A 27,500-nucleotide genomic window follows, 5' to 3' on the forward strand; every position below is an offset into this window, starting at 1 on the left:
TTTTTTTGTTTACTCGCCAGACTGAAATACTATACTATATATATATATATATATATATATATATATATATATATATTGTTTGTAAAATGGCACAGTTTTATAAATATCTGAAAGTACACTCTTAACATCAGTCAGTCAAGCGTTATAAAATGATAATCAATATTATTTAATGATAGAACTTAGTAATTAGACTTAAAACTTGATAACCATGTATGAATGCATATTAGTCATTTTAACTGAAAAAATTTAATAAAATTGGGGAAAAACTAACAAAAATACTGATTAGATAATAATGATACGAATTCTACTAATAAGAACAATATAAAACGCACCAAGGATTAATGAGCTACTGGATTCATTAATATTAATCAGGTTGTGTGCGTTCGCTCGAACTGATTTGCTGAAATCAAAATGGGGATGATAATAGGTGAGCGCCAGCCAATAAGATTGCCGTTTGCGCATTAGTTCCGCCCACTAGCGGAGAAAGCGGTAGTTCTTAAAAGTGGAAGAATTCCAAAGGAACGCCGTTAATTTGACAGCAAAATACAACAAAGTATATCGTTTACATGTTGCGTGCATAGGTAGCGCGTCAGTTCTCTCTCTCCCTCTCTCGCTGCGTGTGTGTGAAACAAAGCGACGGCGAGTCGTGCGCCTTCACACTAGAGTTTACGGTATGTTAAATACAGGTGCGTTGCACATCCATTCAGATGAACTGAAACACAGCACAGATCGCTTGACGGAGAGTGAAACTGAAGCGCTCAGTCTGAGAGTGTTCGGCGAGTGAAAATATATCTGAGCTAAACTTATACTTAGCCTCCGACTCACACTGGCGAGTAAAATCTGAGAATTTATTAGCCAGTGGCTAATATTAGACAGCATTTAGTCGCCCAGAGTACGATTTAGTCGCATATGCGAGGGATTTACTCGCAATGTAGAGGGTTGTTGTGGGAAGTCCCGGTAGAGTTCGGCTGGAATGTGCACCTGAGAAGTGTACTGGAAGGGATGAAATTGAGTGTTGAGGGACAGTCATGAAAGCATGTCTATCTGCTTACACAGAATGAATGCTTTGTTCATCTGAGTGTGCCACTGTATCCGCTCCTGCAGGGGACTCTTGTGAGAAAACAGGACAGAATATGCAGGGAAATGTCTTTTGTATTTCAATACTTATCCAAAGATTATGGCTCAATAGGAAGTGGCATTGGCAAATGCAAGTTTCTCAGAAAGGATTCCTTATAAAAGTGTTACGTCACATTTATAGCATTTTATTTCACTCTCTAGAGGATATCTGTGTCATTTTGTTTCTGTTTTCTGTGTTTGCTGCAGCACAGTGACAGAAAAAAAATCTCTTTCACTTTGGGTTTGTGCACCAAGAACATCAAAATCCAGTGGTCTGGTTGAAGTCAGGGTATATATGTGTGTGTGACTTATGTCTAGTGTTTAACTGCATAGTTTCAGACTTGCCATATAATTTAGCAAAAAATAGCACATAAAATAGTCAAATAAACACACATAATGGGATAAAATCTTCCCATTTCCTACTTTCTGATTGACTTTTATGCATGAGAGCTAATAGCCTTGTACATACCAGGACACAGAAGAAAGCTCTGAATAAGCCTCTTTAAGGAATGCAGTTGCTGCTCAGCTTGTAGGTTTGGGTTATGCATTTGACTAATGTCTCTCTAAAGCATATTTTATTAGACTGTTTTTTTGGATGACATTAATATGAATATACAACATGCATTGAAGCTGACATGGTGTTCCAAATCACAAATAAACCGACAAGAGAATTGTGAATTTATCAGACTAGCTTCTCCTTTTTTCACTGTGGAAATGTATATATCAGGATACAGAAGCCGTTGTTGATTTCCTGTGAGGTTATGCTAGAAACTCTTTAACTCATTTGGCTCATTCCTCATATCTTTTAGAGGAGTTCATGACTGTAACTGTAGCACACAGTCTCATAATGTATAGCACATCTAAAAGTGTTGGGCTTAATTTCTTTCTGACTGCACTGGAAATGAGACAATAGGCTCAATGGAAAAAGCTGCCGGCTCCAAAAGTAGCTCACTGAGTTATAGTAATTGTGATACAGGCCTACCCTTGTTGAACTTCTTAAGCTGTGATTACTAAGGCTATGTACAGGAGAGAGATACACACTGCTACAGGAAATATAGCAGACAAAGGCTGGATGGAGAGGAGGGAAGTGGCTTTGAATGTGGGGTGTTGTAGAAATCGTCTAAATGTTGTATATTAAAAGAGAACAAACATCATCCTTTAAAAAGCAAGTGAATATCTGTCAGTTGTCACTCAGGCACCTGAGTGACAACGGACACAAAAATTTGGGAGTTTTTATTACATGAATACCTGTAATATTTCATTATATAACATTTTTTTAATGTCAAATTTAATACTACAGCAAAAACTGAACACACTATCTTGTCCTTCTGTCCTCTCTAGTGTTTGAGAGGGGTATTTAAAAATTTAGCACAGAGCCATGCAAATACTCCGATCTGGATTGTATATATTCTCTAAGAATATTGCCATAATGCATAATTAATTGTGTACAATTGATGTACTCTAGCTGAATCTGTTTATCAATGCAGAGAGACCCCTTTATTCCTGCAAATCAAAATGATACACATTGGAAATGAGTAAATGTTTATTTCGTTATTTATAATTGTTTTGTTAAACTTTATTTATTTATTTGCTCAGCTTAATGTCAAGTGTTTTATTTTTCTTGACTAGTGTTACTAAGGTAATATTATTGTAAATTCACCTGCTCATTACTAGTTTAGGGGTGGTTGTAAACCCTAAACTATGTGCTTTATAAATAGATTTTCTTATTGCCATCTCTCTTCTCTGAGCACAGAAACGCTGCTCTGCTTGGATGTGTGTGTTGGAAGAAGTAAAATATATGTAAAGCAGTGTATGCTGCTTCTTGTGTGTTTGTTCTTACTAATGGTGTTTCTTTTGTATCTTGTTTTTGAATCTTTATGATCAATATTACAAACAAACAGAGATTTATTGTGTTAGCATATAGTACCATCCATAAAAGCAGCACACAGCTGATGAAGCATTTTTGTTTACTTGTTCTCCATCTGTCTCATGGCCTGTATTTAACTACAGCAACCAACTTGTTGTGCCAATTCTGTTAAATATCTATACTGTCCACACAAAAACAGACATTCTGGGTTTAATCTAATGGAGAATCTTGTTTTCATCTGTTGAGTTGATTTGAATCTTCTTGTACCATCTGTTTAAAATCCTGAATTGCATGAGTGCAGTAGACAGATCAACAAGTCATAATCTGAATTTAAATAGGCCTTCATTATGGGAAGTGCAATGGAATTTGGTACAATGGCTGATTGTAGCTCAGATATTTAGTGGAAGCATAAAATTGGTACAGCTACAACATGAAAAGGGGAGATGTGTAGCACTGCAACTCAGAGCGTTTTTAGTAATCAATTATTTTATTTATTAATTTGATTCTGCTGCATGTCATCAACAACAGATGTAAAATGGGTTAAAACATGCTTTTTTGGGTGTTAAATAATAGTGCAAACTAGGGGTGCTCCGATCAGGATTTCTGAGCCTGATCAAAGATCGCCGATCACAGAAAGCAGTATCTGCCGATACCAATCAACAATACCGATTTTTTTAAAGCCTTCTTTTGATCATTTATACTTATTTATAGTGATACTCCAATCAGGATTTTTAGAAATTTATTCAGGGCCTGAATTTCATTTTTGAAAATGGGGGGAATTCCCCTCTTAGGTGACTCTTGTGAGAGAAGCAGCTTTCACACAGGAGTCCGCTACTGATCCGTGGCTATTTACCACAAACACAACATTTATCCATTATTTTGATTTCAAATCCAAACATTGTCACTGAAAATGCTTTTTCAGCATTGCAATTCTTTTTTTACACAGTACAGTAATAAAATCTTTCACAGACATGTTTAAACAATAAATATAAGCAGCATATTATTCAATGCATTTTAATTTTGCATTTACTTCTAGATTTATATTTTAAGTTGATCAAGCAAGTGGCAAAACATTTAAACTACTTTTCTTACGTTATCACAATCTTACCATTGTCAGAAATAGTCAGCTCTACTGCCTTTCCTTTTGCATTTAAATCTTTATTACAAGCAATCCTGCGGTTCATAAAGAACTTTGTTTTCCTATCTGCACGAGTGCCATCTATTATTACCTTGTTTATATAAAAGTGCTCTTTCCCTTTAAACCTAGCCATGTGCTGACTGTGAAACACAGTAGACTTTAATTATATGCATTTATGATATAATTACTACATTTTCGTGTCAATCCATGTTCATATTTACTGCAAACAATGCGCTGTTACTTTAATTCAGCGCTTGCATCGCAGCAAACGTAGACTGGAAACGATCTCTGCACTGCTGCAGACGCACCGCTCCTGGAACGCACTGCTGGACCGCAACCGTGTGCTGTGTGCATGCTTTAATCCATTAACATGAGCGCAGAAAAAATACGCACCACGTAGGCCTATGCACTGCAAAAAGAATAATGTGAATTTGGCATTGTGTGTGCGCTGCGAGTGCATGACCGCACGGTCTCCAGGAGAGCGCGTGAGCGCTGAATGATTAAACACTGCAAGAATTAAAAAGTAATGCAATTTATAAACTTTAGTGACGATGTGACACTGCCTCGATTGTGCAAGTGACAATTCCTGTGTCAACTGTGCAGCTCGCTTATAGACAAACGCGATGTGTGGTGATTTGAAGACATTTGCATATTTTGAGAGAGAAAGAGAGAGTGCGCGTGCGAGTGGTGATTCACTCACACTGTTTGTGAAATTACATCTCACACGAGGTTTTCAAATTACTTTATAAGTAATTTTTATTTATTACTTTGTAAGTTGAGTGCCTCACCTTCAGCATTATAATTATTTCACCCGCGCCGAACAGAGACTGAGATGGTGCCGCTGCATGTCGTGCCAAACCTCTCACGGCAGCGTCATCAGCTTGAGATTGGCCTTTTTAGAGACTGCCGATCAATCATCCCAACGTGATTATCGGCCAATAGTGATCGGTAGCCGATCAATCGGAGCACCCCTAGTGCAAACCTTAGTAAATTCCCTTGCGTGATTCATTGAAATACTCTCCCTTAAATTTTGTATCTGAAAGGGAAACTACTGCAAATGCATATGCAGTGAGTTCAGCTGCAAAAATAGATGTGCCTTTTCATTGCTAATTTTTCACTGCGTGACTTTAGTAAATCCTGACCGTAGTTTTTTAATGGCAAAAGAGGGTTTGCCCATGTGCAAGCTGTTAGGAAATCTAGCCCTTTGTTTATAATTTGTCAGTTAAGCTAAAGTTTATGTCATGCAGTTACTGGGATGTGGCACACATGGTGTTGCATTGACTCTCTTTGACAATTCCCTGTATTTATAGAACTCTAGTCTAATGTGCAGGACAATCGTAAGGCTCGTAAGCCCAGCTCACGTTGATAGCAATGACATTTCATTTCTGTTTGTTGCTAGCAGGAGTTCCTTGATTGCAGTACCAACTGAATCAAGGGCGGATCACTGAGAATTCAGACAGTGGGAGTGACTGTGTTGCTGCTCATTTGCTTCAAGTTGAACTTTGCTCAACCTTGTCACGTCGCCAACGGTCTCTGTCACTTATGTCGCTGGAAATTGCCAAGTGGATTACCTAATGAATGACTGTTCTTTTTAGGCATGTGACATTATCATGTTTTCATATCATGATAATTGCCGAAACATTTATCATGGTATTGAATTACATTATAGACACAGATTGAATAGTTAAACTTTAGTGTTACTCTTACAAGTATATCTTTTTTTCAATATAAAAATATCCCATAAAACTCCTACAAATGCATATGCAGTGAGTTCAGCCGCAAAAATAGCTGTGCCTTTTCATTGCTAGTTTTGCATGTCTTTAGTAAATCCTGACTGTAGTTTTTTTAAATGGCAAAAGAGGGTTTGCCCATGTGCAAGCTGTTAGTAAATCTAGCCCTTTGTTTATAATTTGTCAATTAAGCCAACGTTTATGTCATGCAGTTACTGGCATGTTTGACTTCCTTTGTTTTTTCATGACCAGCTGGTGTCAAACACAAAGCCTTGCAGCACTGCTTTGTGTACAGGGTTAACTGGGGTAACTGCTTAAAAACGGGGTATTTCAGAGAGTGAATCAGCATTTCCATTCATCCCATAATGCAGGATACAGTATACAGTGCTGTAAATTTTAACTGGTTGACGGTAAAGAAGCTAATGTGCATTTGAAAAACTCTTTGAATGAAGCTAGAATTATTGACAGCAATTGCAGAAGTGCCCACAATAACAGTTCATAATGTTCAGTCACGTCATGTGAATACAGTGCATGTTCATTACCAAATAAAGCAAAATGCAAATATTGCTTAAAAGAAATGTGTAAACATTTGTGGTGTTCTTTAATGTCTCAGATACATAGTACACTACTGGAGAGAGAGAGAGAGACTTCTGTTAGTGGAAGCCAAGTCACCATGTGATGTTTCTGTGGGGATGCTGGCAGTGTGTACAGTGACAGCACTGCTTGCCTTTGCTGGAGGCATCACATCCATTCAGCCGTGTGTTTCATGAACAAACCAACCCTCGCAAGAGACGCCATGACTCGTTAGTAACCATCAGATTAGCATGCACAGCAGGATGTGTCCTGTTTCCTAACACAAACATGCACACACAAACTCATACCAACAAGACAGTCGAGTCTTAACTGTGCACATTAATTCAATTGTTACATTTATTTTAGAACTGAATGTGTTTTTGATGCAATATGCTAACTCGTTTTTCAGAACGGACTGGAATATTAACATTTGAAACATCATGTCCCAAACATCATGTCCCGTCATTTCCCAAAGAGCCATAAACTGTGTTAACTGATCTATTGATCTAGCACAGATGAAAAGTCCTGAAAGAGCGGATTTAACCTTACTGTTAAATCAGATATGGTGTACTGCATGATAAAATGAGATAATGATCTATAATGTAAATAGGCTACAGTGAGATGCAGGTCACTGCTCATACACACTAAACTCAACAAGCATCCAGTGATCTGCTCATTCACTTCTAAATGATGTCTGGTTTTCTATTATGACCAAGGTCCACTCCACAGTTCTCGGATGCATTTCATTGGCTGAGCTTGCGTGCTCGCCTGTCTGTGACTTTAATGTGAAGGTTTGGTCAGCCTTTCATTTGACGTTGTTGTGGTTCGAGGCAGAGGTTATAAAACGTGAACTGAACACTTGCTCTATGCTCTACAATATGTTCTGCCTCAGATACAACCTCATGTATACTGATATATATATATAAAGATTACACGTATAAATGAAGCTGCAGCCTTTTAAAAAATGTTTCTACTTCCCAGAAATACTATCACCATTGAAATATGGGGACTGCAGCATCAGTGGGGTTACATCGGTTGTACAGTTAATAAAAGTGCATTATGAGTAAAAAAGAGTGAAGTATATTTAATTGTTTTCTCAGAATTTTTACAGCACTACAGAAGGGCTGCCATCATACGATGAGAATGTACTATATAAGGTTCATTCAATTTGAAGGGCACTACGAACGCCATAAGAGTGAAGTAAAGAGGGAAATTTACCCACCAGTCACTGCGTATCACTCCGGCACTGAAAGAAGTTTGAATAAAATGAAGGCAGGGAAAATGTGTTGAGACTCTGGCGTTATTATTAAGTTTAATTAGCCACAGGTGTTGTTTGTGTGCAGTTGTTCAAGTGTAAAGAATGCTAGAGCCAACAGTTACAATGCAACTATCGTTGATTATGGCTAAATTAGATTAAAAGACGTAAGAAAAGTGCATTACATTCACAAAATCGGATCATCATACGTCAAACTTCTCTAATATGTGTTTTTTTCTCTCCAAATTATCTTACTTTAATACACTACTAAAACCTTCTCCTTCTTTTGAATGTTATATTGCAAAAGTAATGTATTTGTCTAAAACATCTTAACTTTCAGTCCTCAAGCCTATATTTTAGTTTTTTGGAAAAATTGTGAAAGACCTTTTGAGCTTCTCTGTGTTGTTTTTAATAAGCTTCTCTTTACTAATGTGGGGAAATGCTGTGAACTCCAAAACCCCAGTGCTTTTTATTACAAAAATGTTTGGAAGAACTCGAATGCGAAAATAAAGTGAAACTGAAGCGCTTTGTGGTTCCAACGCATGCTAAAAGCGAACCACATCGTCGACATGAAGCGAAGGGACTTTTACCAAACTCGAAGCTTCAAAAATTCAAAGTGTGGAGCATGCACATACTGTGATTAGCTCTGATGCTTCTGAAAACGCTGTATTATGAGCCCCATGTGTACATGCAGTAGTAGGACAGAATAAAGGGGAGCTCTTACGCTTTGAAGCATGCAGCGCAAACAGACTTTTAAAGCTCACACGACCATATCATGGTTTCAATTATTATGTGATTAATTGGGCACCTGTAGTCCTCCTCTGCTTTGTGCAGTTAAAATCACATAATTGCCTGTAGTAGCAATGCTCCATGCATCTTTTAGGGGGGTGACTGTGGTGCATTGGTGATTAAAACAGCAGCCGGCTGTGGAACCTGCTTACACAACTCTTGGGATAAAGGAAACTGTAGCAACAACACTCCATATACTCTCTCTATTTCAGGAAGTAGAAACAGAGCAAACCATCTCCACTAAACAATAGAGCTTGTTGTATGCATGGTAAATGTCAGAAATTCCAACCATAGCAAGACAATACATTGGACGGCGGTGTTCACTTGCCATGCAATGGGTTCATCTTAAACAGCTTACACAGAACAACTTTCTGATTGTGAGGCATCACGCATTATATTTAGGATTACGAGTCTTTGAATGAAATTGTAGAAACCTAAATATTCTAGTGATGCCAGCCACTTCGAAGTATCAGATCACTTTCTGATTTGGCTGAAAATAAATAGTTGTGCGCAATCTGTATTCTATATATAGAGAGCAGATGGTGTTAAAGGAACTTCTTGACTGATTTTATTTTCTCTTGATCTTTTCTCACTGTACACAGCAGTTAACTGGGTGCAAATTCCCTCCAGTGCCTGATATGTTTTGTGTATTGAAGAGCAGTGACACGCCTTCAGAAAAGATCAGATGCTTCATATGTAGAATTTTCTAGTTTAACTATGATTTATCTTGCTGAACATGAGTGAGTGAACTTAACCACACTTAATGTCCTGAAGTTACAGTGAATTACATGACTATTTAGTAGTGTGCTATCTACTTTAAATTAACCTTGTGAACAGTTATGATTAAGCTGTTATAGGAAAAAATTATAACTGCTGTGTAATCTAGATTTCACTGTATTCTGACACTGATTTCTCTGTCTTATATCTATAGGATGTGCATAGAGAGAGATAGAGTGCACTAAAGGTGCAGTCACATTTACTGTTATTCGGCATCTTTTCAGTAGTAATCCATATGATCCAGAACTTTGCGTAAAGGTGAAAGATTTCCCCACGCAGGTTTCGTAACGGGTTCAGCACAGTACTGCAATACGGTTGTCAGATTTTGCACTCAATACACTTGTGTTCATAAAGCATTTTGGTTTTAATGAGTGTGACAACCGCAGCCAATAACCAAACTGACACCAATATTCAGGACTCACAACCACATTATCTGCAAACACACACTGATTGATAAAACATTGGTTAAGGTACAAGTTAACCAAATGATTAATTGTCTAATCAGAAAATATTCAATAGATTATTTCCCACAATTATCTGTACAATTAATTTTTACATTAATATTAGTAGGTATCAGTGGTATAGGGTTGAAAGCAGAACTGTGGTTCACAGCATGAATGAACCATGCTTAGCCACTGTTCACAGTTTTACTGTTTACTGTGTTATTTACACTGGTGTAGTCTTTGTTGCTTGTTTAAGTTGTGTCATGTGGTGGAAATAGCAGCTCTGTCCCTGTGTGGTTACCATTGTCATAGTAGTGTGTGTTTGGATGCTAAAGACCTCACACAATGAATCTTTTTATTCTGCAGAGATTTTTTTGCCGGGCAACTATTTCATGAATTTAAAGCAGAACTGATGAACCAACAGCTTTTCCACTAAAATGTTTCTCATATCTTGCATGGCATTGTTACTGTGAGAGATATTCACTCTATAAAATTGAGAGAAAACAATGCAGCTTTGCCCAATTATCCATGTGGCCCAATGGAGATTTGATGATATATTGTACTGTATGTGAACTACAATTACTTTGCCTTTGACAAAATACAATATTTTCAAATTATTAGTATTTGTCGCCAACTCTAATTGGGTGGACCTGCCATCATTCAGTATGAACCAGTGCCTCTCTCTGGCCCTTATGTGGCCTCGTCCCTGATGTGTGTATGTGTGTGTTTGTGTTAGGCTTATGTGCTATTTATACAAGCTCCAAAACAACTTTGACCACCTCCTTGCTGTTGTCCTCTGCAGTTTTGAAATGCTATTTTTAGCTCCACATGCAGCACAAAGATTATATTCAAATATACTATGGGCTCTGCTATCCAAATGTGACCTACTAAATCTACATGCCAAACCCCATTCAATATTCTCTCTCTGCGCTACTGATCTAATTCTTCATTGGTTCATACTTGTAAACATTATAAATCACAATTAACTATTTAAAATGAAAATTAAACTCATAGAGCTATATAGAGATACTGTAAACCCTGCCTTTCCTATGTATCGGACATGTGTCTACGCCCTGCTAATGAGGAAAGTTTCCTGTTGGCTGTTTTCCGCTTCCACTCTGATGCTTCATTTAGCAGCCTCACAGAGACCTGAGGCCGATTGCTGTATTAGATAGTGAGTATTAAATACAGACTTTAACATTACCCCTATCAGTGCAAATGATGCCACATCTGATAGCAGGGTCAGTCTGAGTAATGATTAGATTAGAGCCAGCCCATCAACTCATTTTAGGAATGAACAGTGATTACAGAAATCCTCTGCTCCTGTGATAAAGGAATGCACATCGGTTTAAAGAAGGACAGTAGATTTGACAAGCTTTTAAAAGTTGCAGGACGTTTAAAGTCATGATGCTAGCTATGGGGAAATGAATAAATAGCCTAAATAAAATGTATAAATGTGTATAGATGTAAAATATGTTGTAAACATTATTATAGTTCAGTTAGTTAAAAAACAGAAAATATAATGCAAGTAATCATGCCCTCTAACCCGTATATAAATTCACGGTTCAAGCTTGATGTACCATCGTCATGTTTTTGCAGACAATGTGGCTCTTCGAACCACACTTATTGAGAGCAGGCGGCACAGAATAAGTAAGGAACCGTTCACACAGGATGTGTTCTTGTTTTCAAAAACCGCCAGACAAAGTGCAATGGGGGTGTCTCGTAACTTAATAAGGTATGAAACAGAAATACACCACTGTTGCTGAGGTCTAGCCTTGAGCAAACAGCTGATTGGTTTGTAGCTAGTGAACATTGTGAAATATGCATTTTTATTTGTAATTTTTTACAGATTTTTTTTGACATTTTTGTTGATAGACACAGTAATAAGAGACAAGGAGGTACATTTACATGTACAAAATGTACATTTCAAGTGGTTTTTTTTTGGTGAGGTGTATACAGTTACAAAAGCATAAGATTTTGCCACTTTCAAGCATGATGTTTTCTTGTGCTCAGGAAAAGTATAAGAAGAGCTCGTCGCTCCGGCCGGACAGGGCATCATCACAGTATGGTGAGGGGCGTAACATTTCCGTCACACGCTTGAGGCATTCAACCAATCACAAAGCACTGGACAGCTGGCCAATCACAGCACACCACGCTTTTTCAGACCGATGAGCTTTGTAAAAATCAACGCGTTTCAAAAAGGCGGGGCATAGAGGAGAAACAATAATGTACAGAATGTGTTTTTTTAACCGCATAAACACATTTCATTACACCAAATACACAAAATAATGTTATTTTTAGCAACATCATATGACCCCTTTAAAGACTGTGTAGCTGATTCACTTTTGGAAAAAAAAAAAATAGTTTTGTACTTTGAATTTGCTCAGTTGACTGACTCTTAATACGCTTGGTTGACCAACCAAAATAAGTCCCCACTGACGCATTAGTAGTGCTATAGACTGATGTCACTGTAACTAATGCTAATGTCTAGAAAGTGAACTGAAAGAGTGCAAAAGGAAGGTAGATTGTATAGAGCTCGGCTACCATTTAGTGAACTAGAATCAGTCAATTGCATTTATTAACATCTTTGTTCATAGTCATTTAGAAAATTAGCAGAATGTAATCCATTAGATCTGCTAGTGCTAGTTACGTTTATGATTGTGTGAGTGTGTTTGTTTGTTTGTTTAAAATTACATGAAAATGCAGTGTTCTGGAACTAATGTTAATGTAGCCAGTCCAGTCAGACCATTAGTCTTTTCATTTCATGTAAAATGCTTTTTAAAAATAGTTTTCACACTTTGTAGATTCGATTAAAGATGCTACACTTTGTTCTGATCAGTGATAGGCTTTCTTTTCTTTATTTCATCATAAATCACTTTTAGAAAACAGCAGGAAGTACATATTTACTTCAGGGGAAGCCGATGGAGCTTTCACTCGTGCTTGGGGAAAACCAAAGGCAGGGACTTGAATGTTAAACTCATTAGACTTGCAAATTTGAAAAATGTAAATGTCTGGTGTATGTTGGAGATTATGCCCTCACATTTTCAGCCTAAACAGATTTTCTCATAAATTTGCTCTTGATTCCCTCTCGTTCTCTGTTCTGTCGTCTCTGTAGTTTTGTCCTTCTCTGGCTCACATTCAGAGGAATCACAGTAGTCACATTAAAGGGGTGCTCCACCCAAAAATTCTCTCAACTTTTACAGTACTCACCCTTATGACGTCCCTGATGCGTTTGATATTTTTCTTTAGATAAACAGAAAGAAAGATTTTTTCATAAATTATCTATATTATCATAATGTTTCGAAAACCACACAAATTAAAGAGAGCATGATGGTAATCAATACGACCCCAAGTTAATGTATCAATGTCTTCTGTGAAATTCTATGTCAGCACATTGTAAGCGTGTTCTGAGCACTGAGGCGCTTACATCAGGCTTTACAATGTCTTGTATGGGAACTCATGAATCCGTCTATGACAGTTGGCCGGAAATTATGGTTTATAGTGTAAATATTCGTATTCTCTCACGCAGCTATTGTTTTGCTTCAGTAGACATTGATTCATCAACTGAGGTTGTGTGGATTACCATTGTACTCTCTTTGTGTGGTTTTTGATGCGTCAACTTTGGGGGTCCCATTCACTTGCATTATATAGACTCAAAGAGATGCATTATTTTTCTGAAAATCAGTAAATGATGAGAAAATTTTAGAATGGAGTATCCCTTTATCTGGCCCTGGTCATATAAAAAAAAATAAACATAACTAATGAGAGAGAGAGAGTATATAGTTTCAGTTCTGGCGACTAATTAAACTATTTGTAATGGTTTTATTCGAGGTGACCTGAAGTTAGTGCTGGGTGGTATACCGGTTCATACTGAATACCGGTGTTTATTTTTGTTATTATATAAATTTTTTAAATACCGCATACCGGTGTATGTCGCTTAAACAACGTTCGGTTTGAAAGGGGTCCCTTTTCACTGTTGCACTGTGGTGAGGGAACAGCTGTATGTGTTACTAAGCGTGAAAGTTCAGAAACTGAAGCTGTAGAACTAATAGAACGTGATGATGAAAGAAGAACTCATCCACAATATCCACACTGACCGCCACAAATATCCTCAGCCCCTGCCATCAGCTCCCGCGTCTCACACACACACAAGCGCAAGTTTAGCACTAGATTTAGCTACTTTCCTGACCCTTTTAGCGGCTTTTTTCCATAGAATATTCATACTGACAAACCTAGCGACTTTTTTGGATAAACCTTAGCTATGGTTCAGTTGGAAGATTTCCGCAGCCGTAATTAAAATCATTTAATTATTGTCCGTGCAGAGGCTATTCTGTTTTATTGATCTGTGGCGCATTCATTTTGATTCTTTACACGTGTAATGATGTCCAGTGACTTGTTTGCATTATTTATGCATTATTTTATTTATTTGTAAGACTTTTTTATGACTAAATTTGGTAATGGGAGAGTAAAAATATTTTTAAAACGTACACCGTTCAAACTAGGCTGCTTATGTTGAAGTGTTTGGGATGTGGCTTTTAATGATGAGATCTTTTTTGTAATCAGGCTCTCAAAAAGTATATAACAATTTGGATATAGATTTATCGGCCAACATATCGGTTATCGGCTTTCAAAAATAAAGAATAATCGTGCATCCCTAAAAAATACCATGATATACATTTTTGGTCATACCGCCCAGCACTACCTGAAGTGTGTACTTCCTCTTCAGATTACCTGATGCGCTGCAGCAGATAATGATTTATGAATGAATAAAAATACATGTTGTCCTTGTTGGTGCTATTGCAAGTAGCTTAGTCATTTTCTGTTGTGTCACTTCATTACAAATCCTGTGGTAAAAACAGGAAATTAGTTTAATAAAGGGCCTTTCGATAAGTGTTTAAGATCAAGCCTGACTTTAAATTTTGAAAAACACTGCTCTTTCCCATTGCTTTATGTTCCCCAGCACTGAGCTTATGTCTTCCTCTGGATAAACATCATTTGTTTAGTGCTAAAATAAGATGTTAACCAGCAACCAGCAGCTGTATGTAAAGTGTGCATGGTTGTCCCTGGTGTAGTTCACCTCGCCATGGAGAAAAGCTCTTGTTATTGTCAACCCTGGACCAAGAGCTGTTCACCCATTATTAATTCACTGAGTCCTCTGAGGTGAAACGCAGGGCTCGGTTTGCCTCTGAGGGATCTGGTGACTGCATCATCAGCTAGTGAAGAGTCTTTGAGTGAGAAACAGAGTGTGAGAAAAACAGATATGGTAAAGAAACCTAAATAAATCCTCTGTGGTCTCTGATCACTGCTGATAAAGAGCTATAGAAAGATATAGAACAGCTGTTTTCAAAGCGTGAGCCGCCCACCTTCCCCAGAAGGGCTCCAGAGCAGAGTCTGGAGATAAAGATAAAGTAAAAACTGAGAATGATAAAGTAACAGTGAAAAAACTTTATTCAAAGACAACTGAATTAATATTACTTATAGGAAAATTTCTCAACTTAGTAGGCTATGAATTTCCATTACTGTAGTTGCCTGTTCATTTCTATAGGGACAATGAAACAAACAAATGAATAAAAAACGAAAACACATTTTTGAATGAAAACTGGACAAAGCACTTCAGCAACTAATTGATAAGAGATGACATTTGAACAGGTCTGCAGCAAACTTAATTTATGCAGGTTTATCTTGCCTTTTTTATTTTAACTGCAATAAAAGCTGTATTTGTAATATAAATCTAGGAGGCACTTTTTTGTATATTTTCTCAGATGAGAGGTTAGGTGTTTGAAAATATTTTTTGTAATTATTCACTTTGTTATCTTTTGCTAATAAAATAGTAAAGTTCTCTATTTTGAAATTGCGAAAGTACACTTCAAAGGTCATTGTTACTTGATAAAGTTATAACAAGAAGTTGAACAAGAAACCACAGCAAGAGATGAGGTTTAGGTATGAATAAACCTCAGAATTTATACAAACTTACGATCATATCAGCTAGAATTTATGGTATAAATTCAGCAGCTGTGGTTGCCAGAGACTGACCAAAAAATTATAATTATAAATAAATAAATATATATTACAGTGACAAAGTTTCAGGTATTATGGGGTTGCATATTGGTACCTGTATATTTTATAACTTATAACCATATATTTCATTAAGTGGTATAATGTTGATATACCAATCTACCAAAATCTACTTTTTACCTTCAAATGTATTGATAACCACCATAATAATAACAGTAACACTGAAAAAGTACATTGTAAGTGGCTTATCCATGAAACAGGGCAAATACTTGTGTATAGATGGTGCACAGGGTCATACAAACAAAGACACAACACCATCAGGGTAACACACTAAAATAATGCAATATGTAACACAAAACAAACATCCTAATAATGCACTGTTAACAAAACTAAGAAGAAACTAAATGATTTAAATAAAATATAATCTTGCTGTGTCATGGAGGATCTTCTAGGAAAGTCCTTTTACTGTTTTTCTCCATAAATTTCTTGGCAATTCATTATCCTTTCTTCCAAAAACCATACACTTGACTGTATTTTACATTAAAATCGCATGTTATAATTTTTCACTGCATACGGTAAGATAACTTAGTCTATCAATTAACATTTTTTTCTTTTAAAAATGTACAGATATTTTACAGTAATGTTATGCTGTTACTAGACAGTTAAAAACATTAAGTAGGTTCCTGGTGTCCATCATAACACCTCTGACAGTTGTTTTGATCTATTCTCATTAACATTGACTGGCTTCCTTGATGTGTATCTCTCTCTACCTGCTGATCTTCTGCCAAACAGGTGCTTATACAAGGTCGACATCAGCATCTTCCACTTTTCAACACGTCCTCTGTGTGAGCTGATACCATCCTCACCCCAAAGTCACATTCCCCGATGTTCAGTCTGTGAGGATGTCAGGTCCATTAATCACCTGCATGGTGGCCGCAGATCTATTTGAGTGCTGTCCTTTGTACTGCCTGCCACACAACGCAATCAGCTCCTCTTCCCAGAATGCAAATTTAAAGCGAGGAAAAATGTGGGACCGACAATCATAAGCGTCCATTTATTTCACTTTTTGATTCATTTTCATATGAAGCAGTCTAAGTGATCTATCATTCAGTGGGTTTGAAGGAAGAAGACCAATGGGAAGGTGGCAATGTGTGACTGATCATGGCTTTTATTTACTGCCTTGTTAGCCTTTGTTGCTGTAGACTGACAGTTAACCCCCCCTCTCCTCCCTTTCCTTTAATCTACCTTCAATCATTTTAATGGGACAGTTTCTATCCAATAGGCTGTGGATTTATACTCCACTCCAGTCCTTGATCAAATTGTGGTCATGGCCTGTCTACTGGCAAATGACAGCAATCTCTTCAGACACTTATGACTTTGAGATGACCGCGTCTACCTCAACAATATTACTCCTGACACCTGCATTGTTTTTCTTATCATATGCTATGAAGAACTGTTCAATAGTAAAAATGTCTCATCAACTATTAAGTGCTGACAAATTATTGTTTTATGAAGTGCACAGTTTATTTACAGACACAAAGGAAATTATTTGTGTTGTTTGCAAGACCCACACCCCCTCATACAGAGATCCTGTAATGCCCAATAATGTAAACTGTGGGGTATGCTTTAATCTTATAGTCACAAAGTTATATTGCATTTGTAATAAAACATTGACAATTTGAATAAAATTAATATTATTGTTTATAGTTTAAAAAAAAATATTTAACAACAAATTATAGACTGATGCATCCTTAAAAAAAAAACATGAATTTACCCAAATATGCATTCTTAAATGTAGGGATGCACAATATTGGATTTTTGTTGATATCTGTAATTGCATTCTCAAATTAAATTCTGTGATCCAAAACAGTGAGAATCTAATCACCATTCAGGAGGCAAAAGTTGGTTTCAAGAATGACCACACTGCTGTTGTGATCTTATCACTAGCACACCCTGAGCACATGTGAGTTATTCGTCTTATCGACAAGGCATATCGGCATAATTTTTAATATCGACCCGATGCCAATGTTTACATTCTAAGCCTTTATCGGCTGATTCCAATGACTTTCCGATAATATCATGCATCCCTACTTAAAAGATTTTGCAGGGCTGCTGGCTTTTGTCTATGTGCAGTGTGTGGCTCTCACTCATGATAGCATTATATTAAGGTTAATCTAGGTTTACAGTTCATGTCTGTGGAGCTTCTGCTGTCATCATGACAATGGGCGATTACAGTAGTGCTTTCTAGCCTAGGGGTCATACGGTCTTATGGCCAAGGGTTGGGGCAAGGTGGAAATCCTGTTCCAGTAATCCAGTTGTGGAGAGGCTTTTTACATCCAGATGCTGACAGATGTTTTACAATGGGATTGGAATAAATTGCAGCTCTGGGATAAATCTAGACTTAATGTCAGGAATGAAGCCAGCAGTTTACAGTTCATGTCTGTGGAGCTTCTGCTGTCATCATGACAATGGGCGATTACAGTAGTGCTTTCTAGCCTAGGGGTCATACGGTCTTATGGCCAAGGGTTGGGGCAAGGTGGAAATCCTGTTCCAGTAATCCAGTTGTGGAGAGGCTTTTTACATCCAGATGCTGACAGATGCTTTACAATGGGATTGGAATAAATTGCAGCTCTGGGATAAATCTAGACTTAATGTCAGGAATGAAGCCAGCTTAAACTGATAGGTTGCCAACATAGAGAGCAACTCTAAATATCCTGGCTATTACTCCCATTCATTTCACTTTTTTGTGTTTTAAATGATAATTTAATATGTTTTGTTTCTGCAATTTCAAAAGTTATTTTTCCTCTGCTGCCGTATTCTATTTGCCATTTTGCTTTTTTTTTTTTTTTATTATTATTATTATTATTATATTTTTCTGGCGTTGACTCCATTTAATTGTGTCTGTGCAGCTGGTCGGTGGACAGTTTGATCTGGAGATGAACTTTATCATCCAGGAGATGGAGAGCATCATCTGCATGGTGGAGCTGCTGGATAAATGTGACTCCACTTGCCAGGCGGAGGTGTGGAGTATGTTCACCGCCGTGCTGAAGAAGAGCTTGCGAAACCTGCAGGCCTGCACTGATATCGGCCTCATCCAGCTGGTGCTCCAGCGCATCGACCGGGTCGACACCATGATCGCAGGTGTGTTAAACAGGGGACGAGACATGCCCTCTGTATATAAGTGACACTCTAATAGTTGCTGGATTACTATTTTTTGGATATAACAATATAATTAATAACAATATGTGACCCTGGACCACAAAACCGGTCATAAGGGTCAATGTTTTTCATCTGAATGCTGAATAAATAACCTATTGTCATGATAGGACAATATTTGGCCGAGATACAACTATTTTGAAAATCTGGAATCTGAGGGTGCAAAAAAATCAAAATATTGAGAAAATCATCTTTAAAGTTGTCCAAATGAAGTTCTTAGCAATGCATATTACTAATAAAAAAAAAAGTTTTGATATGTTTACGGTAAGAAATTTACAAAATATCTTCATGGAACACGATCTTTACTTAATATCCTAATGATTTTTGACATAAAAGAGAAATGTATAATTGTGACCCATACAATGTATTGTTGGCTATTGCTACAAATATCCCCCAGCGACTCAACACTGCTTTTGTGCTCCAGGATCATATATAATAACAATATAATTAATATAATATAATAAAATAACAGTAATATTTTTAAATATTGTTGCAATTTAAATTTTTTAAATGTAATTTATTCCTGTGATGGCAAATCTGAACATTACATGAAAATATTATTGATATATGATACCATGATACATTTTTTCAGAATTCTTTAAATATACAAAGTTCAAAAGAACAGCATTTATTTGAAATATAAATCTTTTGCAACATTATAAATGGCTTTACTGCTGAATAAAAGCATTAATTTCTTTAAAAAAATAATGTAATATTCAGTAATGTTACTAATGTCTAAATTAAGGATGCTGCTAAACATCTCTGTGTTAATGCTCTCGTACTCACAGGGCAATGTTGCTTAATTTTACTTGCAGGAACATCAGCATATATATTTTGTTAAAATTCATTATATTCATTCGGCTGTACATAGTATTGTAAAAATGCTTTAGATTATACACGCAATTATGACTTTAGCTCTCCGTCAGCATGTAGTTCTTCAGCCTTGCAGCACTGACACGTAGCAAAGCTCACACAGGGCTAATCAGCCACAAAGCTCAGTTTGGCATGTCAAGGCTTTCCAAATATAGGTTTTACATTTGTTTATAGCGACAACACTAACAATACTGTCTTAAAATGTAGAGGTTGTGCAATTGTTTAACACTTGCCATTGTGCATGTACAGTTTTAGTGATTCATTATTCGCATTTGGACCATGATGGGGCTTTTACACAGAAGAACAATTTTGCGTATCCTCAGGCAAAACTTCTCTGATGCTGCATAAACATTAACATGAACAACATTCTTATCCAAGTATCTTAACTGACCAAGTTAATGTTGGTTTTGACTGTAAATAGTCAAGAATACAAACTGAATTGTGACCCTGGAGCACAAAAGCAGTCTTAAGTCGCTGGGGTATATTTGTAGCAATAGCCAAAAAAACATTGTATGGGTCAAAATTATTGATTTTTCTTTTATGCCAAAAATCATTAGGATATTAAGTAAAGATCATGTTCCATAAAGATATTTTGTAAATTCCTACTGTAAATATATCAAAACTTAATTTTTCATTAGTAATATGCATTGCTAAGAACTTCATTTGGACAACTTTAAAGGCGATTTTCTCAATATTTAGATATTTTTGCACCCTCAGATTCCAGATTTTCAAATAGTTGTATCTCATCCAAATATTGTCCTATCAGCTTTCAGATGATGCAGAAATCTCAATTTTGAAAAATGGACCCTTATGACTGGTTTTGTGGTCTAAGGTCACAATTCAGCCTTTTATAAATTCCTCTTCAGTTGTAATGAAGCATTATCCTCATGTTTGCGTGTGTATGTGTGGTGTTTTCAGATCTGATGGTGGACATGCTAGGTGTGCTCGCCAGCTACAGTATCACAGTGAAGGAACTGAAGCTGTTCTTCAGTAAACTGAAAGGAGAACAAGGCCAATGGGTAATGGTCTTCTCCTCTTTATCTACTATTTGAGAAACATCTCGCTTCTCCACCTCACACTCAGTCATAATGCTGTGATCTCGAAGAAATTGATTATATATTTTATAAAGTACTAGGACTGTCATTTGTTTTAAATAAATAGAAGCTGATTTGTTAATTAATTTCTATGACATGCTCTTAATAATACACTTTCACAATTTACAAAAAATACACGAAATACAAAAAATGTATGTCCTTGTCCTCCGTTTAGTCTTTAGTGCGTGAGGGAGATGTTGAGACAGTGGAGAGGCAGGAGGGTTTGACGCATTAGGCTGTGTTTCTGAACTGCGGGACTGTGGCAGTACCATTGATCAGAGCGTGAAATAAACCCGTCAGAGCAATAGAAGAGCACACATCCATGTGTGTCTATATCATAACCTACCGGCAGAAGCCATTATTATGTCTCTCTTGCCTGTACTCGTTGCTGATGGACCAAATGTGTCTCAGGTTGGGAAATGTTTTAGGTTAGTTTACCTCAGTAAATTCAGAAATGAAATCCATGTCTAAATCCAGAAGATCTTTCTCAAATTTGGCACGACATGAGTAGGATTCAGACTAACGAAATGATTTGTGACTGTATATTTTGTATAGTGTACAGTATCTTTTATGCGTGTGGGAAAAATACCGCAGTCAAACTCTAAGTATTTATTTATGTGTGTGAGAGTTCATTTTTTGTTCTTAATGCTGTTGCTTTTTTCTTTTATCTATTAGCCTCCTCATGCTGTCAAGCTGCTTTCCGTGCTGAAGTGCATGGCTCAAAGAAATGGCCCAGATTCCTTTTTCAGCTTCCCAGGGAAGAGTGCTGCGGTGAGACCTAAACATCAGTCTAACTTGACTTCAGTCATAACGTCTGCCTCTATACACCGAGAAAATATTTATTGTGATTTTTGAATTAGTGATTTGAAAATGGCATGCCAGAATTTCTCTTCTTTTGCACTTGTCCGCTACCTAGACATTTTAACTTCCTTGCTATAAGAAACTTACAATGTGTTAAAATCAGGGAAATTATGCTTTGCCACCTTTTTGTTTTTTCAATTAATTATTTTTTTCGTCTGTACAATTTCTTTTCAAGGAATCACTTTATAGAAAGTGATTGAGAATCTCTGTCAGGACAACAGAATGACAGTTTAAATATCAGAAATTTATTTTTCATTTCGGTTTATTTTTATCTATCACACAGTATTACCATCACACAAAATACCTAAAATCCACACATTATAGCAGTCCAAAGAAGCCTCTTTTGCTCACCAAGGATGCATTTATTTGATCAAAAATACAATAAAACAGCAATGTTGTGAATACTATCACAGATCGAAACAACTGTTTTCTATTTTCATATATTTTAAAATTTTATTTATTTCTGTGAGGATTTCTGTATTTATTTTAAAACTGAATTTTTAGCAGCCAGGATTTTTCTCCAGTCTTTCTTCAGTGTCACATTATTCTTCAGAAATCATTCTGATATGCTGATTTGATGCTCAAGGAACATTTCTAGTATCATAACAGCTGAAACGGTAGTGCTGCTTAATTATTTAAGCATAATAATAATGAATATATTATTTCATTCAAACATTTAAATGACAGTGTTGATGAAATATAGTTTCAAGACATTATTTTTTCATTTCAAGTACTAAAAACTAACCTAATTAAATAATCATCCTTATATTACATTTTTCACTGCAAAAATATTTGGACTCATTTAGACTCAAAAGACACACACGCACTCACTTTAGAGACTTTTTCAAACAGACTTTAGGACTTTAAAACGTAATTTTTTTATGGAAAACATATATATAGAGTTAAACTCATCTTGTTTTTAGATTAAAAGACAAGCAAGTTTCTAGTTTTGAAAGAAACTTGAGAAAAACAGCTAATAAATATTTCAGGATAGACTTGTTTACATTATTCTGTGCATTGGGAGAGGACGGCAGTCAAATGTATATGTATAATTTTCTGATGTGATACACATGTCTTTGAAATGCTCCAACTGCCTGTGTGTGTGAGTTTGCATGTTTTCAATAAAAACCAAACCATCATCCCGGCAGCATGGGGGTCTTGATGTTTTATAGGGCATGTGTATGGAACCCTTCCTGTGTTGTCAGTGTCCACTTGAGACAGCGCCAAATGATTGCCGTCCTCTCAGGAAATACTTTGATTGGATGTTGTTTGGTGTTTAGATGTTATTCCAGCACAGATATGATGCTGGCTTCAGGAGGAAATAATACTGCGCTTGCCTTCATTTTTCATCTGTAACCCACAAATACGACAGGAAGTCTTCAGTGTACAAATGCTCACAACCGTTTTAACCACATCCCTCCAAGGATACTCCTTTTAGTTTTAGTTTTTCCATCCTGCTCATATGTTACTCTGCATGATACTCTGCTTATCTAAAACAAAACCACAAAATAAGGAAACCTAACTGGAAAAACTGTGTTTTTGTATCATCAGGCTATTGCACTTCCACCTATTGCAAAGTGGCCGTACCAGAACGGCTTCACCTTCCACACCTGGCTGCGCCTGGACCCCATCAATAACATAAACGTTGACAAGGACAAGCCTTATCTATACTGGTGGGTCACACACAAACACTGATCACACAAACCTGTGATGTAAAATACAACACCTCTGCTTTCTAGAGACCTGGACACCTGCAGTACATAGAGGAAGATTATCTGACTGTTTCGTTTGTCTGTAAGGTGCCAGAAATTAAAGTATTTGTAGGTGGTTAGATGAACAATAAGAAAATTCTGTATATTTTCCTCATTCTCTAGCGTTTACTCTTCTCAAGGGCAGCATTTCACAGCCGCCTTGTCCTATTTTCAGCTTCTAATTAATTTCTGTCAAAAATGTAATTTATGCAAATAGAGCTATTTTGACTCGCCAAACATTAATTGACCCTATAGAAAGATCTGTAGGATTTACACTCTTCACTGTGCTGAGATGAACTCTACATTACAGGCCTTCTTTCAAATGTTTGTTTGAAATGAATGTATATCTATTAATCATCTAATCATTTCTTCTGGCTTTTCTATTTAGTTCTATTGTGTTTTTTTCTGAAACTACTTGAAATGATGCTTTCATGTAACATTCGCAAGAATATTTTAATTACATTTTAGTGCACACAAACATTAAAATTGTCATAATTTAATGAACAATTAAAGATGAACAAAAGTCTAATGAGTTTTGAGCAAAAGTATTGAACTAACAATTAAAAAACACTTAAAAATAGAATGTATATACTGTATAGGCACACAATATGTTGGTTATGCACATTCAGCCTGTCTTTGGTTCTTCATAGACCTCAGATACTGATGTAATATTAAACATTTTTAATAATTCATACGTCAAAGGGTTAAAACTGTAGCTGCTTTTTCTTTTGAGAGTAAGAAATTTGTTTAAATTTGAGCACCCCTCTTCTGAAATGTAACTTTAATAATTGTGGTCTGTGTTTTATTCCCTCTTCCCTAGCTTCCGCACAAGCAAAAGTTTGGGCTATTCTGCACACTTTGTGGGCGGGTGTCTGATTGTCACCTCTCTAAAGTCCAAAGCCAAAGGCTTCCAGCACTGTGTGAAATATGACTTCAAACCCCAGAAGGTATGAATCACCTCAGCCATTTTTTTAGCTTACCTGTTTGTACTCTTATAATGTACACTTTCCAAAGTCTTCATCTTTAATTCTAAAATGTACAAGGAGAGCAAATTTGACATCAGAAGGAGGGTTTGTGTTACAGCCAAGTCATGTCTGAGGATTTGCAAGAAGAAACCAAATCCCTTCCCTGCTCATATGCCCCCTGGAATGGGCAGGCGTCCTCCTATATATATGTGTGTATATATAAGGAAAATCTACTTATGGGGCTAATATTGCTCAAATTCACATTTCTAAGATCAAGAAGCTTACAAGTGCTCTAAAAAGATTTCATGGGTTGATTTGGCCTATATTTAGAGTGCATTCCATTCCCTCTGGAGAGGTCTTACCTAAGGGATAAGCACCTTCATTGGGTTTTCCCACCATTTAATGGAAATTCAAGAAGATCTGGGTGAGGCCGTTGCTGGAGGGTGTAAATGGACCATAACTGTAGCAAAGTTTAGCGTTAGAAGTGTGCTGATGGACCTCATTTTTCTATAGACCAGGGTTTTTCAAACTAGGGTCCGAGGACTCCCAGGGAACCACAAGGGCATGCTAAAGTGTCTGCAAAAGATAGAAAAATGTGTTGTTAGGGCTGTCAAAGTTAACATGCACTTAAGTTCTTAAGTGCACTTTAAATTCTTATTCAGTGAATTTGATTATTACTATTTCATTCTGCTTTCTAAGGATTAAGGACTGATTAGAAAATCATAAAATGAAATCATAATTGTAGCTTATTTTATTGTATTGACACACGTACAGTATATACAAGATTTTCTGCCAACTGAATAGAGTAAATATTATCTTTATATTTTCACTACTTGCTTTACTACAATGGCAATGCCAATTATATAATTTTAGAAACTGATTTATAATTTCACTTTTAATATTTTTCTCACTCTGTATGAATGATTGTTTATGCACGAAAATAGAAAGTAGATTCTTACCAGGGGATAATCTTATTTTGGAGTCAGAAAGTTTAAAAACCCCTGCTATAATGCTCTCAAGTTTTGCGATATTGATATTAAATGACGCACTGTCGTTTGTATAATTGCTTTTTTTTTCTTCTACAGTGGTATATGGTGACCATAGTGCATATCTATAATCGCTGGAAGAACAGCGAAATCAGCTGCTATGTCAATGGAGAGTTGGCGTCATATGGTGAGATCACCTGGTTTGTCAACACGAGCGATGTAAGTAGTTTCAAAAGGCTCTGTTATCTCTCATTGTTCTGGTTTTTAACAGCCGTCAAGCTTGAGGCCCTGCTTTTTTCTCCAGAAGTGTTTTAGTTCAAAGCTTGTCAATATTTTAGCAGCTACAAACCCCAAAATACCCACAAATTTAAAGGATGAAACAAATCTGCTTTGACAGCAGAACAATAGCAAAAGCTAACATTTTCCAATACATGTGATGACATTAAATGTGATTATTCAGTCGTGTGTTGTTCTTTTCATGAACGGTGAGGTCCAGAATGTGAAACGTCTTTTCATTAAAATCATATGATTAGAATTTGGCCAGTGAGTGTGCAGGACACATAGGCTTTTTTTTTTTTTAATTGTACATGAAAGCTGGGCATTATTAAACACACACACAAAAAAAGTTGCTTAAGGTGGTGTCAGGCACTTTCTATTTATAACATTTAAAGAGCAGCATTTTGTAACAGCAAATTGCTGGTTTCTCATCTTGATTCATATGAACTAACAAGTGATACTAATACGGTTTATTGCTCTTTTATTGTATGCATGTGAACAATGAGTCTCATTAAAAAGCCCTTTAAAAAATCACTGTAATAGGACCATAGGTATAATCAATGCGCTCTAGCTGATTGAAGACCTGTGTACCTCAAGTGTGATGCGAGTAAATGACACAAAGTGCTGTATAAATGCTGTGATGTTCTAAAGTTTAGGGTCAGTAGGATATACTTTTAAGAAATTAATACTTTTATTCAGCAAGGATGCATTAAATTAATCAAAAGTGACAGTCGAGACAATTATAATGTTACAAAAGATTCTATTTCAAATAAATGCTTTTGAACTTTCTATTCATCAAAGAATCCTGAAAAATCTATCAGTGTTTACACAAAAATATTAAGCAACATTGATAATAATCAGTTGTTTCTTGTCCAGTAAATCTGCATATTTTAATGAGTTCTTGAAGGATCATGTGACACTAAAGACTGGAGTAATGATGCTGAAAATTCAGCTTTGTCGTCACAAGAATAAATTATATTTGACAATATATTCCCATAGAAAACAGTTATTTTAAATTGTAAACATTTCACATTTGTACTGTTTTTACTGTATTTTTATGGTCAAATAAATGCAGGCATTGTGAGCATAAGAGACTTCGGTAGTGTACCAGTACTACACTTAAAACATTGTGATGAATTAAAAACAAAAAAGTGAACTAAACAAACATTTTCTCCTCCTGTTCTTCACAGACATTTGACAAGTGTTTTCTGGGCTCATCAGAGACGGCAGACGCTAACCGTGTGTTCTGTGGTCAGATGGGGGCAGTGTATCTGTTCAGTGAAGCTCTCAGTGCTGCTCAGATATTAGCCATCTATCAGCTGGGGCCTGGATACAAGGTGGGATCCATTTCTTTGCCCAAACGGTGTCTTATTATGGATATTAAAAAAAGTTATTGGTAAAAATCCTGATTTGATGAGGTATTAATGTTGTCAAATCACAAACACACATATACTCTGTATGTATTTATTTATTTATTTAGTCATTTAGCAGACGCTTTTATCCAAAGCGACTTACAAATGAGGACAATAAAAGCAGTCAAAACTAACAAAAGAGCAACAATATATAAGTGCAAATGACAAGTCTCGGTTAACCTAACACAGTACACGTAGATAGGTGTGTGTATATGTGTATATATATATATATATATATATATATATATATATATATACATATACACATATACACACACACACATACATACATACAAACAAACACACATATATATATACACATACGTACACACATATATATATCTATAAATACATACATATATA

The 27,500-nt window shown here is 36.3% G+C and overlaps 1 protein-coding gene and 1 long non-coding RNA gene across 9 annotated transcripts in view; one reads left to right on the forward strand and one right to left on the reverse strand.

Moving 5' to 3' along the window:
* Nucleotides 1-27,500, forward strand: part of LOC107598261 (lipopolysaccharide-responsive and beige-like anchor protein) — a 228,872-nt gene that overhangs the window by 11,105 nt on the left and 190,267 nt on the right. For all 8 annotated transcript variants that reach the window (XM_016289545.1, XM_016289547.1, XM_016289551.1 and 5 more), the window contains 7 exons: nt 18,613-18,844; nt 20,711-20,811; nt 21,562-21,657; nt 23,299-23,420; nt 24,319-24,445; nt 25,549-25,668; nt 26,916-27,062. In XM_016289545.1, the coding sequence (XP_016145031.1) occupies nt 18,613-18,844; nt 20,711-20,811; nt 21,562-21,657; nt 23,299-23,420; nt 24,319-24,445; nt 25,549-25,668; nt 26,916-27,062 (945 nt within the window). The remainder of the gene's footprint in view (nt 1-18,612; nt 18,845-20,710; nt 20,812-21,561; nt 21,658-23,298; nt 23,421-24,318; nt 24,446-25,548; nt 25,669-26,915; nt 27,063-27,500) is intronic.
* Nucleotides 11,678-27,500, reverse strand: part of LOC107598264 (uncharacterized) — an 18,929-nt gene continuing 3,106 nt past the window's right edge. The window contains exons 2-3 of the long non-coding RNA XR_001610543.1: nt 14,891-14,901; nt 11,678-11,690 (exon numbers count right to left, since the gene is read on the reverse strand). This is a non-coding gene — a long non-coding RNA (uncharacterized lncRNA). The remainder of the gene's footprint in view (nt 11,691-14,890; nt 14,902-27,500) is intronic.

The sequence above is a fragment of the Sinocyclocheilus grahami genome, unplaced genomic scaffold (genome assembly GCF_001515645.1).
Source record: "Sinocyclocheilus grahami isolate Dianchi unplaced genomic scaffold, SAMN03320097.WGS_v1.1 scaffold249.1, whole genome shotgun sequence".
NCBI classification, from domain to species: domain Eukaryota; kingdom Metazoa; phylum Chordata; class Actinopteri; order Cypriniformes; family Cyprinidae; genus Sinocyclocheilus; species Sinocyclocheilus grahami.